This window comes from Lathyrus oleraceus, chromosome 1 (genome assembly GCF_024323335.1).
Source record: "Lathyrus oleraceus cultivar Zhongwan6 chromosome 1, CAAS_Psat_ZW6_1.0, whole genome shotgun sequence".
Classification (NCBI taxonomy): Eukaryota; Viridiplantae; Streptophyta; class Magnoliopsida; order Fabales; family Fabaceae; genus Lathyrus; species Lathyrus oleraceus.
Window position 1 is genome coordinate 177,904,268 of NC_066579.1, and position 17,467 is coordinate 177,921,734.

A 17,467-nucleotide genomic window follows, 5' to 3' on the forward strand; every position below is an offset into this window, starting at 1 on the left:
ATGAAGGGAGTTGTAAAAAAATGATAGATCCTTTCTTTGGGAAGATGGGTCGAGGCTTTATTTGGATCAAGCCAAACTGTCTAGCAACGAGATTGGGTTGGTAGACTATCAAAGCTATTTGGGTTTTGGTTGCGTTACGATGGGAAAAAAGGAGCCTGGGGGTTAAAAATGATTCCCACACATCCAAAAATATATTCTCATCCTTCTGCATTTCCAAGGGCAGTTGTTGGGTAAACCAATCAGGTCCAATTTTTCTACTAGCAAAGGGTGCCATGGTCGAAGTAAAATGATACCTTTTGGCAAACATCATGACATGACCGTTGAAAGCTTGTCGAAGGCTAATTCCTTCATCAGTTGGCGTTAGTTGCACCAACCTAGGCCATTCGACAGTCTTGTCCTTCACTTTTTCTTCGTTCACTTCGTGTTTTACAGGAAGAGAAGCTTCAAAGGTGGCATTGAGCCATAATTGTAAAAGCCAGAAAGGTCCTGACAAATTGATTTTACCTTGGTCTTTGATGGTTTTCAAAAAACTTACACTCTCACTCAAGGATTCGTAAAGATTCGCCAAAATCATTTCACTTAAGCATAGTTTGGTTCCTGCGTGAAGCTGATTGGCCATAGTGATGAATCTTTTGGCAACTTGGAGGGAACAGGAGAAAAATACATATTTTGATAGCCATAGAGTTAAAAAAGGCTATATGTTCGACATCCAAGACTTCTGTGGTATCCTTGTCATGATAATGAGACATGAATAAAGAGTATGGAGCAAAGCTAGTGTCGAAAGCTATAGTATCTTCATTTAGGTTGGTGGGGTCGAAATCTATCCCATTAGGATGAAGGCCAACGATGGCTGCTGCGTCGAAGAGAGAGGGTGTGACCATCCCACAAGGAAGGTGAAAAGTGTTATAACTACTGTCCCAAAAATAGAGAGAAACTAAAAGCATATTGGGGCAAATGTTGGGTCCTGCTCTCGACAATTGAATGAGGTCGAAAATAACTATCTCCTTCCAGAAATATCCTTTAATCTTTTCAACCTTACCTAGCCAAGATAAATAGTCTGAAGGGTCTTTCGACCATGAACAAGTTCTAAAGATCCTAGCGTAATTCAAATAAGTTAAATTTAACTCTCCATCATTAGTCGAACTTTGTGGGTCATTTTGTTCTACAGTTTTCTTTTGAGGTTGAGGTTTTACTCCAGCACCTATGGGTTTGGTATGGAAATAGGTGGGAAAAAATTCTTTCTGACGATCTGGTTTAATATCTGGATTGGGAAGTGAACCTAACATAGCGTGACAAATTCCAGAAACAAGAACAGGAATTAATACCTGGGATTTGTAGATACATTCCTTCTCTCTCTCATTGGGAGGTTCAGGAACGTATTGTTGGTTTCCAATAACCATTGGTCCCTTCAACTCATGCGCAGGATGAAGAGTTGAATCGTGAGTCTTCTTAGAGTGTTTGCTGCTGGAAGATTTTTGAGGAGCCATTGTTGAGGAGAACAAGGAAATTTTCTCAGGAAAGTTGAAAGTGTGAAAATGGGTATGAAGAGGAAAGTTTGAAGCATAAAAAGTCCCAGAGAAAATAGGTTGTGAGTATTTATAAGGGAAGATGATAAAAAAACGTTTGAGTTCTTGCTGATGATCGTGGGACACGTGGCTGAATCACAACGGTGATGATGAAGATGTGGAAGTTGAAAAAGGCCATGATGTTAGGTGTAGGAAATGATGGAGGTAAAGTCTAAACATGGGCTAGACATGATATTTCTGAAAAAGTGTAATGATGAATCTGTCTGGGAACTTGAGATTATAAAAGCTTGGAAATAGTGGATTTAAATGACATGGCATCGAAATATTGGTTGACAACAAATGATTGTTTCTCCAGAGTAGTCGAAACATCTTTGCTAGGGGGCAATTTGTATACATGTAATTTTGACGCCATGAAATCAGCAGCAGAATAGTGTTTTCGACAAATGGAGATGCTGGTTCGACACTTCGACAGTTTGGTGGTTCGACATTTCGACAAGAGAAGAGGTCTGCAGATGAAAAGACGTCTTTGACAAGTATGGATGATGTTATGGTATTTCGACAAATTCGACAAGTCTGAAGAGACGCGTCATTTTGACGTAAAGTGGAAATTCAAATTCAAAAGAGTTATAACGTTTGGCAGAAGACGCGTGGAAGCGCCTGGCGAAAGGAAGTCCTGCAGAAAGCCAAATGTCATAGTTTTAGGATTTATTCGTTAGTGACAGTTATTTTATTTGTATATAAATAGGATAGTTGTTATCAGAATGGGTGTGTGAAAAACTTGTACAGAAGTTCCTGCAAAATACTCAAAGTACCCGTGTGAGAGAAAAGAGTCTTATCTGGAAAATGTATGTGTGAACAAACACCATTCCTTTAAAGTTTTATCTTATAAATTTCAAAGTTCTTTACCAATTTTTCCTTTACATTTACCAGTCATTTATCCTTTGCATTTACTTTATACAATTTACTCTTCGCCATTTATTTTTCTCCATTTATCTTAGTCTTGTTAAGTTTGCTTTTACTTAAGCACTTCTAGTCAACATCTTTCGTACATGAAAGACTTAGTGAACCAAATAAAAGATACAAAGGTTGTTCTAAAGATTTACAAAGTTATTTAAATTTTTACATGTCCTAGGATTTGTATGGTTGATCCTGCAAGTAACCCAATTCGACAAGTTTTGGAAAACTAGAGGTTGTTCGCCAAAATCAACAGCGAACACACGCACAACAACCTAGTGCTTAAGCCTCCACCGAGAGTAGACAAGCCAACGTTTAGCCTTTAGAAAATGATATAAACAATTGTTCATTAAAAGACACCAAGGATACGAATGCTCTGATTTCCTTGAATGAGTGGTGCACGTCCCATTGTTCCTTGAATAAACAAGTAGTTCCCCGAACTACGAATGCTCTGATTTCTTTATTGCATCATAAGGATACGTAGGCACGAGATTGTGATATCTTGGCGAGCACACTAATATAAAACTTCCCCCTTCCCCCTTTCTAAGGTTTCCATCCATCTCTTTCAATATTTTTATCACTCAAAGAAAACAAACAACATAAATTAACATTCAAATCGCAAATTCAACGAAAAGGTTCCCGTTGAGTACAACAGATGTGAGGGGTGCTAATACCTTCCTCTTGCGTAATCGACTCCCGAACCTGAATATGGTTGCGACGACCATTATTCTATTTTTTGAAGGTTTTATCGATATTATCCTATTCCTTCATTGGGATAAATAAAGTTCGGTGGCGACTCTGTTCGAACTAATTTTTTCCGCGACCATCGTGAAGAATCGTATTTTTCGAGATGCGACAAAACCCACGAACTTAATGACTCTTATTCTAATTGTGAATTTCTCTGGATTAAGTCTCATATTGTACTTCTAGACTCTTTTGAACACACATCGAAGGTGTTGAGCGTGACACTCTTCTCGATCGGATTTTATGCTAATGTCGTCCATGTGCACTTATAGCGTCCCCTTATCTCTTCCCGAAAAAACTTGTTCATCATTCTTTGATATGTCGCGTCTTCATTATTCAATTCGAAAGGCAAGACATTCTATCTATAATTATCTTGTTTGGTCATGAATTTCGTCTTTATCAACTTGGTTCCGAACATGGGTATTTGGTTATACATGAAATAAGCGTCCATGAATGATAAAACCTCATATTTGTCTGAGTTATCTCCATGTTTTTCGATGTTCGAGATGATGTAGGAGTCTTTCGGACATGTTCTATTAAGATCAATGTAGTATACGCACATCCTCCACTTTCCTGAAGCTTTCTTCACCAGAATGGCATTTGATGCGAGAAGATCATTAAGGATGACCTCTTTTATACTCCTTGGCTCCTCAAGGCCGACGTTAATCACAACCACATTTCATTTCTTGATGTGATATGATATCTTTATATGGACCGGGGAAGCCACCACATCTAGCTTTGACATGAAAGATCTCCCAAGGATACAACTGAAGGCGCTCATACACGACATTACTAGGAAGTTTGGGGTTACATTTCTCTCACATACTCCTTCTCCTAACCACAACGTTAGATTTATTCTTCGGCAAAAGCAAGATGCTAAATCATTAAAAGGCCAACTGATCTCCACCAATATATAGACTCAGATCGTGTGGTTGGAGACCTATTTTTTCAAGAGTGTTAGTGTATAGTACATTACACAAAATTCTTTCATCTACGAGGAATCTTGTGAGAGTGTGATCAGTGTTGGTAACTGCTAAGACTAGCGGTAACTCCACATTCAGGGTTTTGTTTATGTTCTCGCGATCTAGAAATTCTATAGCCAGTCGATATATGCTTTATAGTCTGGTGTTAATTTTTTATTTGAAGAAGTGGTCTAGTGACAAATCTATGTTAGATACTGTTGCGTTGCAGATATCATCGAAGGCTGGCAATTGAGGCGAAGCAAAACTAGAATATTTTACAGAGTTCTTCGGTGCGATGCATTGGGTGACTTTCTCCATCTCTCGGTGGTTCCCATAGAAACATGACTTCGAATCGAGTATGATCTATTTGTGAAATTTTGTTGGAATTAGGAGTAAATTCTCATAGACAATGCCATTATTCCATACTGGAACTAGAATTTGTGTTTATCGGTGATGAAGGGCCCTAAATTAGTGGTAATGAGCTCTGATGTGGTGGTGTGAGGTGAGCCTACAAGGTTACCACTTCAACGTCAAAGTCAGTTAAGAGTCCAAGATGAGTATAGTGAAAAACATAGATCGGAAAAGTGTAGCTTTAATATCATGTGTGCTGACTTTATACATTGAATTATTTTGATTGAACTTGTATCTGGTTGCTCCTGTGCTTTGGCCCTTTTTGGCCGACCCAGAAGAATTCCTGAGATGATCATCCAAAAATAAATATAGCATAAATGCATATGAACAAAAATATGTCATGAACACTCATTTATATCACATAAAAGATTACTTTGTCAACAAATTTCACATTAACCAACATAAGGTGTTCAACTCATGATAAGAAAAGTACATACAACACTGAATGGTCCTAACTAAATATTTCTAAACAAAAAATAAGAAATGATAAACATTAGAGTCACACTTCAACCACTTTTAGCCTTCAACCAACAAAATATGTCTAGTGTCACACCTCAAATGTTATACTTCTTTAGAACTAGTGAGGGAAGAAACGTGACAAAACTCTAGTTCTTCCTTCTTCCTTTTTACTGTTTTTTCTCTAAGTTTCAATCCTTTTTTCAAATTCCATTGTGATCCATTTATAGACATTCTTAAGTTTTTGTGTTGTTCCCTTCCATGGTCCATGGGTTTATAACCATCTATCGGCTTCAACTCAATGAATAAAGCATATTATATTGTTTGCTAGTACGAGTACTAGGATAGTACATAGAGCATGGGGGACATCACGATTTGTATAAAATCTGTACGAGCTGAGGGACATCATGTGGTAGAGTTTATAGCAACTTTTCAAAGTTTTATCCTCTAGCATTCTTCTTTGTCTCTTTTCCTTTATATAGTGCATCCCTAAATACTTTGTTTGCGATTCTTCCACGTCAGGAATTTGTTCTCCAACGAAACTCTAATGAAACTTCTTTTGCCTAAAATTTCGTTGGACATTTGTATTGTGATTTTCTTGTGACATAATTTGTCAATATGGCTATTCCTGCACATCAACAACAACGTAAAACTAAAGAAGTAACACCATGTGTGCTCATTACTAACTAAGACAAATTACTAAAAAAATATAATAAAATTAATTTAATTCATTAAAACTTAAAGGAATAATCCAAGCATTAAGGAGTTAAATATCTCACAATAAATGTGTTATCAATACTTGTTCTAGTGGACAATGTTCTCATATCTAACATTTCCAATTACTTCGTGGAGCATTTTTTAGGTTACTATTTATATCACACTCTTTGTTGGACCTTTATGAATTAGGCCCCATAGTGTTTCCAAATAACCCCTCCCTGCAGTGTCATCATACTAGATCATCATGACACAAAATATATTATTCGAATTTGCTATCGAATTCTGGTTCACCATCTCATTTGTGAACCTTATTTATCTTTTTTCAGGCTAGAACAAATTTCTAATTGGATGATTAATTATATATTTAGTTAATTTATATGTTCTCAATATGGAAGGATGTCATCATGATATAATTAAAAATAATGAAAATCATAATTGATCATGATACTATAATTAGACTATATTCTCCAATATAACGAACACTTTGCATATTGTCTTTTTTCTTTATTTGAATAATGTCTAACACATAAAAAAGTCACGAGTAGAGAAAAAACCACAAGTCACAAGTGGCACGCATCACCAAATTATCTCATCACACGAGAAGAACTACAAAACCAACAACTATACGCCGACAATACCGATCTGAAAGAAGAACAACCACTCAACGTAAATGGAAAAGGTGAAAAAACTTTCCCAAAAGTTTGGACAAACCTGAAGGGGTAATAGGTTATTTGGTATAACAACGTCGCACTACCATATCTTCTCTCTACATGATTCCAATGATATTTAGATTTTGGAAGAGAAAAGAAAATGGTGGGTGGCGGCAGAAACAGAAGAGATAGAAAAGAGCGTTTACGGTTTCCCTATTGTAGTTAGGTCATGCACGTTCCCTATGTCTTTGTGTTTATTTTGCTTCTACGACAAAGTAAAATTATAATTATAATTTTAATATTAAATCATTTTTTGCATAGATTAAACCTATTAAATTAATTCAAGAAAGTTTGGTTATATATAATTAAAATTCAATTCATTTATTTTTAAAATCTTAATTTTAAACTCAAATTTGATTCACTCAATTCATTAATAAAGTTCAACAAATTATCTATCTAATCAAATCTCAAACTATATATATGAATTGGTTTGGTTTATTGTAAGGTCTAAAGTCACCTCATTTAAAAATTAAGAACCCATATTTATTAATTAAAATTATCTTGTTCATCGCCCAAACTATGTTTCTCATAATACTTCTTTCCGATAAGGCACACGTATTGACTAATTTACATTTAACCATTAAGATTTTCCATTACGCACAAGTTTTGACTCATATTCAATCTTCTCCTTTCTCTCTTGTTGGTTATATTTAGATTGTATAAGAAGAAGAAAAATGATCCTCTTGACATGATAAAGAAGAAGAAGAAGAAGAAATGAGAATAAATCATGTAAACAAACAAAAATTACATTAGCATAATCATAAATAAAAAGTAAAGTGAGAGGAATCAATGTGTTAAGTAATAATATGAATCATAATTCAATACACATCAACAACAATATAAATCAATCGTCTAAAGAATATCCATGATAAAAAATACAACAAGTTTCATAAATTTAGAAAAGGTGTCCAAAAACAATAGCAACAAATGATGCAATTATTGTTGGCACAAAAAGAGTTGTAGCATCAGACGTAGGACTTGGCGCTGGTGCTTCTGCAGCTGAAACACTTGATGTTGCAATCATCATGGCCACCACCACCATAACAATAAAGAATTGATTTATCTTCGATGCCTCCATTTCTGAAATTTAACTTAATACTTTCTTTCTTTTGTGGAAAGAAATTGAGAAAGTTAGTTTTCAGAAACAAGGATCGATAGTGGGTGGATACTAAGGGCATGCTTATGTGGCTTTATATAGTTTTTGAAAGTGAGGAAGAAAATAGAATAACACAAATGTTTTAGGAATATCTAATTTTAGTTGGTAGGCTAGGCTGTTTCCAACTATTTATTTTCGAGGATTCCAAGGATCTCCATTGGATTATGGATGGATGAGAGAGAGAGGGGAAACAAGGTTGGATGGCTTCCCTATATATGGATATGTGATATGTCATTATTTTAGTTATATACTTATTATAATTATGAATATATTTATATTTATGAGGTAAATAACTATGTAATGGTGGAGTTTCTAATGGTGGAGTTTCTAAATTATCTTTGCATAGATATGTATTGTGATTTGATTGAGTTCACATAACTATGTCTTGATGGCATAAAACTTTTATTTTCGAAGATTCGTTTCTAAATTATTATTATTATTATTATATATATATATATATATATATATATATATATATATATATATATATATATATATATATATATATATATATATATATATATATATATATATATACACATTTAAAATGTTAATGCATAAATATTAATCTTTATATTTATATAAATTTGAACTTATTCGTAAACATCTCCTCGTACAAACATCATATTTGAAAGACCATGTACAAGTTCAAAAGTTTGGGTTGGATCTAAACCCTGACTAAAAAGAGTCTTCTCGGATTTTAAAGCGTCTTGTGGTATAGAACCTAGTTAGATCAAATGAAAAATCGGCCAAGTCGAACAGGTCACCATAGAGCCAACATCTCATATTGACGACCGTAATGGTAAATTCATGACTATCAAGCTATGGATAAGCTTAACGTCAGTAAAATAAGAGTCGTCACCGCGCTTTTATTGTTTCCAAAGGAAAAGCGAAAAGTACAAACAAAACCCAAAGATAAGAAGTTTTAAAATCAAAAGTAATAAAATACCATAGATTACAGGTAAGGGGGTTGGTTACACAGAGGGAAGGTGTTAGCATCCAAAATGTCATAGGTACTTCTAGGTATCCCTTTTTTGTGTGCATATGTCTTTGGGTATAAATGATGTTTGATAAAATAGAGTGGGGGATGAGAAAAGAATTTATTGATTATATTTTTGTGTTTGACAAGACCTTCGGTCTTATGCCTACGTACCAACATAAAAATGAGGGATCAAACCCCGTAGCTCGTGGTAAAAATTTCAAATAAGTTGGTGAATTGCTTTTAACAAAAGTTTAATAAGAAAAGGGATAAAAAGGCCAAAAATTTGAATGGAGTTGTTAGTTCTTTTTGTCTTTTGAAATTTAGGTCAATATGGTTAAGTTTATTTACAAGTTTGATTTAAGAAAAAAGTTGAAAATTCATTAGCATAAGACCAAAGTTTCTAATCATTAAAATATGTCTAAGTTTGAAATCACAAGCAAATAAATGATTTTGAAAAGAGGGAGAGATTTTTGAAATTTAAGAAGTGGAAGGAGATGAAGAGGTTATCCTAAGCACAAATTTAAAAGTTAAGAGTTGAATAGATCTGACCAATGAGATACAATCCAACAGACACGAATGCCATATAGAAACCCCTTTTCCTTTGAAGTTTAATCAAGCAATAAGCAATGAGCAATATCCAGACACTATGAAGATCAAGGCATCAAATAAAGATATTCATATCCAAGCAAGAATTCCAATAGCTAGCAGTCTTCATTGTCTTCTAATGTCTCATATGAAATATTCCTTGATCAACTCAGAACAAAACATCAGACATAGACAAACAACAAAATAAGCAATTAAGCACAAAGACAGAGTAACAGATGAATCAAAGAAACCCTCAAGGCTTGCATCAGATGAAAGTCACTGTCAAAGATAGCTCAGTCTCAAAATGTTGGCATTGTCCAAGTCCTTTAGCATAGGGAATGTTGCCTAATTCTAAGTCCAAAAGTTCATATCAAGTCCAACATTCCACCAACTATTTTTTAGGGTTTTTGTTATTATTATGTGTTTTAAGGTCCTAAGACCATAAACAAAATCAAAAGTGAGCAAACAACATATACAATCACAAGATATGGCTCAAATAAGCAAAGTGAAAGAGGACTTAAACATAAACAAGTTATATGAAATGTAAATGACAATGAATGATAAAGGTACTAAATTTTAAATTGCATAAAGTAAATGACTTGAAAGTAAAACAATATCAATAAGAGTTAGTCAAAGGTTAGTCAGATGTTAGTGGTGAACTTTAATTGATTAAGTCATTCTTTGGAGAACACTGAACCAAGACATCTTCCATGAGAAGGGCTCTAACTTGGATAATTTAACAAGTATGCCACTAGCTCCCATGAAAGGAAAAAAGGTCAAGTCTCCATACAATTCCATGAAAAATGGGAGACTTAAAATCTCACTTATTATAATGATATGCCTTGAGGGTCAATTTTTTTTAACTTGGGATCTATTCAACCCCCTCCCGTCTAGATCATTGCCTATCGTCTAACAATTCTTGATTGCAGTAGTCGTTTTCTAGTTCCCTGTCAGTTTGTTGTCGTCTATGTGATTGATCACAACGACTTTTTTCTAGTTCCAAGTCTAGTTGTTGTCGGCAAGATGATTGGTATCAATGGTCATTTCAGGCGGTGACACGCATTTCCAGTTGCACGTGAATACTTTTTTGACCACGTTGAAGTTGCACGTGAATACTTTTTTGACCACGTTGAAACCGAAACCCTCTTTTCTATAGCTAAAATTTTAGATTTTGAAAAGTAAACCTCCATATTTGTCTCTCATTCTTTTGAGTTTTCAATCTTAACCCTTTCTCTTCTTTGTTTCTCTGTCATTGAAAAACACAATTTTTTTCTCTTTCTCCATCGTTACTTATTTTACTTCTTCTTCCTATTTCTTTTCATTCTTTTGTATTTTCTTTCTCTTCCCCTCTTCTTCGTTTCCATATTCATATTTCTCTTCCCCATTTATCCCTTTTCAATATATTTTTTCTCTACAAATTAGTTAGGAGAAGTTGTTTGAAAAATGAGAATATTATATGTCAAGTTAAAATTGAAAAATGAGAAGTTGTTTCCGTATTCATATATATATATATATATATATATATATATATATATATATATATATATATATATATATATATATATATATATATATATATATATATATATATATATATATATATATATATATATATATATATATATATATATATATATATATATATATATATATATATATATATATATATATATATATATATATATATATATATATATATATTGGTTAAAGTTTTTTTTTATGAATTTTATTATTTCTTGATTTTTTTTCCTGTATTTTTCATTTTCTTCCCAATGTTATCCTTTTTGAGATTTTTTTTTTTTTATTTGACAAATTTCTAAAAAAATTTATTCTTAGGTTCTTTCCTTCTATTTTTTTTATAATGTTGTTTGATTTAAATGGAACAATCCTTAGTTCTGTACATTTGATTAAATATTTTTGTTCATATCTTTCAATTTAGGATGAAAAAAAGGTGTGTTAACTATTTCATGTTCATTTGTGAATGAAATTGTACATAGATATTTTGGTTTTGAATAACAAGTATCTTTTACCGATTTTAATTCTAGATTTTTTCCCAATACTTCTTTAATTGCAGGCAATTGAGGGCATTATATGGGACAGTCCTTTGAAAGAAATTCCAAATATGGAGGAAATATATACATTCATATTTATCTAATTTATAAGCATTTAGATCTTTCATTTGTTTAAATATTTAAGGCTTAGCAAACACTACTTAAATATTAAATTCATTTCTTTTAAAATTAGACTTAATGGCATGTTGTTCAAGAAATCATGATTACTAATGCCTCATAATAGTACAACTTTATGGTTGACTTTAATGATAAATGTTTAAATTATCTAAATGTGAAAATTGTTGCTTTTTTATAGGGAATTATCGTTTTACTTAGATAGTCATGTAAATATAATTGTAAAGACATACTTATAATAATGCTTTTTTAATTTAATTACATTTGAGAATAATTTTATCTGATTAAAGAATGACCTATACCCATGCGGATACACAGATTTTTAACTAGTTTAACTAGTTTAACTTAAACTTTACAACGGAATCATAACCTATTTTAGTACATAATTGGCTTAACAAACTAACTCAGCCCATAAAAATAGGAAAACTTAGGTAAAATAAAAAACTAACTCTAAACAAAATAACAAACTAAACATAAATTCAGTTGTATTTTAAAAGATTAAAACGCCTACATTTTAAAAGAAATATTAATTTTTTAAATAATTAAATATGAAAAGATTAGAACTGTAATTAAACCATTAATCCAATACTTTAAAGTTAGATATGTACGGCAAATTCTAATCCTGTGACTTAAGTATAAGTTAGATATATATAAGTTAAAAGATATTTTTTAATACAAAATTACACCACAGATTTTTTAATTTATTTCTTTTAATAGATTGATTATTTAAAAAAGAATGGTAACAACTTAGTTCTTTGAATTATTAAACGTGTGCACCGTTACCATTTTTTAATAAAGTACATATGCGAATTATGGATGCAATTATTTTGAGTGGTATAAAAATAACGAAGTATCACTAAAAATATAATAATGATATATTTTTAAATGTTCAAAATGTGAAAAAATGATATAAAAATCACTCTAAATAATAAAATTGTAAAAAAAAACTTAAAGAATCAATCTATTTAAAATAACAATTTAACAAACCTCAACCATAATTTTACCTTTTTTTATTATTGATTTATAAATATTAATAATTTATTTATAATGATATATTAATAAAAATAAATATCATTTTTAAATTGTTTATATTTATTTAACTCAATTAATATATGGATACCATCAAATAACACATAGATACCAATTGAATGATCTCACTCTAATTAACGTTCTTAATACTTTTTAGTTATTAAAGATTTAAGAAAAATGAATGTGTAAATTTAGATATTTGTAACAAGTTAATTTTTTTTGTCTTTTGGGTAATAAATTAATCCTTTATTTCATACTATTGTTACACTATTATCATTTTCCATCAAATTTCATTAAAAAATATTACTCCTTTCGTTTTAGAAATAAAATTATTTTAAAATGAATGTCATTGAACACCGAAAATGACATTCATTTTAAAGCAATTTTTTTTCTTAGGGTCCAATGTTGAAATAATTACTATTTTTTTAATTATATTTTTCAATTATTATGTACACCACTTCTAACACATTAATAAGATTAATTTTTTTAAAAAAATACAATGTCTTATCACAGTATTATTGTATTTCTTAATCCGTGTATAAAAATTTTAAACAACAATTCATTTTTAAATAGGGAAAATAATAATTTCGACGTTGATCTGACAATTTCAAACCAATAAAAAAATTTGTTTTTAATGTTTACTAAAAAATAAAAATATTATGTTCTCCATTATGATGTTCAACAACTTTTATCTTTAAAAATAAAAATCTCATATTGATTACTTAGTCAACCTTCGTCTTTCTTCATCTTTATCATATTGTTTAAAATAAAAATAAAATAAAAAGTCAAGGATTTAAAAAGAACATTGAGAAAAAAATTAACCAAAAATGCATTTGACCTACATTATATTAGTCATTTAACATGCTTGTAATTTAAAATACTCTTGTCCTATAAACAAGCACGTATATCATTGTTAATTTAGATTTAGTGAGAGTTAAAAAAACTTCACATTGGCATATTCAAACATATCCAATCATTTGATTAAAACAATGATATATTCTCTATTTCTCCTTCATCTTCATTTTTCTTCATTATTGACATTGAATTTGAGATATAATAGAAATGATCTAAATAGCAATGAGACAATAAGGTTTTGAAAACAGACATGAACGATATGAAAAAATGATTACTTGTACATTGAGAGTTCTTTCACTCCATTTATCTACCAAACATTATTCTTGAACCCACAAACAAGGTAGAATATAAAAGTGTGGGAATACAAGATGTTACACAATCATATAACATAATTCTAAGAGCTCTTCAATTCAATATCCTTGTCTGTTTGCCTCAAATTTCTCCATAAATACCTTCCACTAGCCATGTCAACAAAACCCCAAAATCCATTTTGAATCATCTGAAAACCCAATCAACATTTTGGTGAGTTCAAAACAAAAACACAACCAAACACAAAAGTAAAAAAAAAAAAAAAAGTCAAATGAATAACCCATTCCACATTATGATGAGTTAAAAACAAAACAAAGAAACAACATTTTATAACCCAAATTTTCATATCATCTAAAAGTAAAAACCCAATCAACATATTCTTATGAATTGGTTACAAAAACACAACCAAACACAAAAAGAAAATCCCAAAATTTAACATTTAAACATCATCTAAAAACCCTATCAAACTCTAAAAATTAAATATTTAAAAAAAAAAAGCAAGATTTGGATTCAAAAGTTAAAAAAAACATTACTTCAAAAAAAAAAGTAAAGGATAAAAAATAATAGGTCATTGTAGAAACATGATTTTGAAGGGTATACCTTTTTGAAACCAAAATCCTCTTTCTTGAAAGATGAATTTTCTTCTTCAATTGAATCATCAGAAGCCAAATCAATCTTTGGTGAAGAAAAAGCTGTTTTCCATGCATAGTAACCAGCCAGAACAGCAGAGAAGAACACCAAAATGAACCTTAAAGGACACATCTTTCTCAAGAACACAATACAAAAAATGAATTCAAAGGTATGATTTTTATGAAATTGAGGATGAAACAAGAAAAAGTAATGACAACCCACGAATTAAAATTTGTAGGAGAATATTGGGTTGGATTTGTTTTTGAATTTTTTGAGTTTTAGGTTTTTTGGGTTTTATGATGAGGAGAGGAAAGGTGTATAAGAAAAAGCAGAAACTAGAATTAGTAAACGCGCGTTTGGGTTGTTTGGGAAAAAACCAATTCTCAACCACCGTGTTTTGTGGCTTTTGGGATTATTTGATTTTGATTTGAAGATTTCTTTTTACAATGTCAAAAGGTTGTTTCACCAACTGCATGCTATTTTTAGCATACTAAGTCAGCTTTTTTGGCTAGATTTGACTATAATTACATCAAATATTAAGTTGTATGATTGAGAAATTATTTTTCCTTTATATAGATATGTTTAAATATATTTTTTACATTTTAAAATTTTAATTTTAAAAAATTGGAAAATTTTGACATTGATTTATATTTAAAATATACTCTTCAATATGGCTCTAGGGCCTCATCACCAAAACATTCGAGTTTTTTTTTATATAATATTCTTTTTTTCAAAATGTTAGATAAAATATAAAAAAAAATGTCTTTTTTCAAAAGATTCCTCTTGGATTTTAAATTTTTTAACAGCTAACCACACACTAAATGTCTATTAAGGAAAAACTGTGGAAAAATCATCTCAATGTTCTTAACAGTGGTAAATGGGCCCAGTTTATCAACATAATGCAGGACTTTGGTATGGTGTTTTATTGCAAAAGCTTCGACATACCGTCTCATTATAGAACACCAAAGGTCGAGTCTTGAACTACTTTTTCCGGTTTTTTTTGTTATAATCATTTTACGTTTTTATCAGTTTAAAATTATCTAAATAGAAGTTCCTAAATATAATATAATTTTATATATTAATATAATATATTCTTTTAAATTTTTTAAAAATATTAAAAACATTTTAAAATATAAATACAATTCTACAAAGTCTCTTTCTCTAAAACTTTCCAAAATCAAAATTCAACTCTCAAAAAGACTTTTAATAAATTTGATTTCACGTGATAAAAATGTATAAAGAAATTATATATAACGTGTAAAATTAACATCGATTTATACAACGTGTAAATATACAAAGTCAATACAATCGTGAAATCTATGATCACGGTTTTCAACCTTAGTTAACAACAAGATAATGCGTCGATTCTAACAATACCTAAAACTAATCAATAAATCTTGACCAATGCAATAACCTAACAACATATGATTCTAGAAAAGAGGTAAAAACAGCTTAAACATGCAATTATGTGAAATTAAAAGAGAGCGAGATAGTCTCGTTTAAGAGTCGGTGGTCCACCTACTATCAGATTTCCGCTATCATATCATCCACCATTTATTTCCATGCTTCAGAAGTCCAGTCCTGAGTGTGACCGGGTGTTTTAAGAGTCTCACATCAAACAGTATATGACATGAACATGTCTTTATAAGTTGAGGCAATCATCACCCTACAAGCCGGTTTTGTAGGGTTGAGTTAGACTCACCCATAATTTCTTAATAAGATGTATGTTGACCATTAAACTTGACAGAGGTCGTAGTGTTCAACTAAGGTTACTTTCCAATTGTTATGTTTTATTTATTAAATAAGTTTTAATGTCCATAAATTCATCATTTTATGTTTTTTTATCACTTTTAAAAATCCAAATAAAAATCTTTAAAATAATATCAAATGTTTGGCTTTTGACTAGGTTTCACCTGATCATCCATCGTATTCGATGGAGCTACAACTTAAGCCTTCATAATCGGTCATGTTTTTTTTAGCTTTTGGCCACCTCAGAACACTCGCCCCTTTAATCCTTGTTGTCACTTAGTGAAGTGAGGAGTAAGATTGTCAGGCCACCCTCTATTATTGTTTTATGTTTTATTTATTAAATAAGTTTTAATGTCCATAAATTCATCATTTTATATTTTTTATCACTTTTAAAAATCCAAATAGAAATCTTTAAAATAATATCAAATGTTTGACTTTTGACTAGGTTTCACCTGATCATCCATCGTATTCGATGGAGCTACAACTTAAGCCTTCATAATCGGTCATGTTTTTTTTAGCTTTTGGCCAGCTCAAAACACTTGCCCCTTTAATCCTTGTTGTCACTTAGTGAAGTGAGGAGTAAGATTGTCAGGCCACCCTCTATTATTGTCGTCTGCTTTCTGGGAAAGCCTTCGGTTTACTAAAGTGGAAGCGGAAAAGTCATATGAGTGGGAGCAGGTGGCCTTAGGAACATGGGAATTAAATGCATCTCTCATCTGTGAAAATTTTCGCAATGATACTTCTATATGAGGCTTCAGGTCCCTAGGGTAGGGATTGACACTATCGTTTAGAGCACTTAAGTACACTCGAGTGTCGTTGCAATCTCGAGGTTTATTTCATCTTCTGAGCTTCCCTCTATTCTGGATTGTAGATTTTTCATCTTCGTATTTTTATATAAAGGCTGACCTTTACCACAAATGATTTTTTGTCTTCTTTCCCAAACTTTTTGCATTTCATAAGTTTCGTTTTGTTCTTCCTCAAGTTTGGGCAACACTTTGATTTGTTCATTTGTTTATTCTTCCTCAATTTTGCATTCCAACGTTGTTTCTAAGTTTTTGGGTAATTTATTTTGTTGGACAAGGTTCCTCAAGATGATGGGGATTTGGAGGTTCCTCAAGGTTCCTCAATTTTATAGATATTAGTGATAGCTCTGGTCTATGAAGAGTTATGACGATGGTGGTAACAAATTTGGGGGTCCTCAAGATGATTGGGATTTGAAGGAGCCAGTGGAGGAAAACAGGGGGCTAATTCATTTAGGCTTGACATTAAGGAAGTTGGACTAAAAAACACATAGGCGACATACTAGAGGCCGATGAGCACCATTTTATTGAACAAATATGTCAGAACTTGGAAGTGTACATTGACGATATGGTCATCAAGAACCCGGAAAAGGGGCGACATGAAGAAAACATGAGGGAGACTTTGGCATTTGTGAGAAAAACAACATGTGATTAAACCCGAGCAAGTGCTCATTCAGAGTTCAAGTCTGATTGTTTTTGGGCTTCA

General features: G+C 31.4%; 1 protein-coding gene across 1 annotated transcript; it reads right to left on the reverse strand.

Moving 5' to 3' along the window:
* Positions 1-13,533: 13,533 nt before the first annotated feature.
* On the reverse strand, positions 13,534-14,621 carry LOC127125918 (uncharacterized). Its single transcript, XM_051054779.1, has 2 exons — positions 14,183-14,621; positions 13,534-13,772 (listed from the first exon to the last, which is right to left on the reverse strand). Exons 1-2 carry the CDS (start codon positions 14,342-14,344, stop codon positions 13,668-13,670), a joined length of 267 nt encoding a protein of 88 aa, XP_050910736.1. The 5' UTR covers positions 14,345-14,621; the 3' UTR covers positions 13,534-13,667.
* Positions 14,622-17,467: the final 2,846 nt, after the last annotated feature.

Bases quoted from the DNA above. Each gene is read 5' to 3' on its own strand.
- LOC127125918 (XM_051054779.1), bottom strand. From the start codon at position 14,344: ATGTGTCCTTTAAGGTTCATTTTGGTGTTCTTCTCTGCTGTTCTGGCT. The intron at 13,773-14,182 runs GTATACCCTTCA...TTGGGTTTTCAG, and splicing joins AGGATTTTGGTTTCAAAAAG to ATGATTCAAAATGGATTTTG.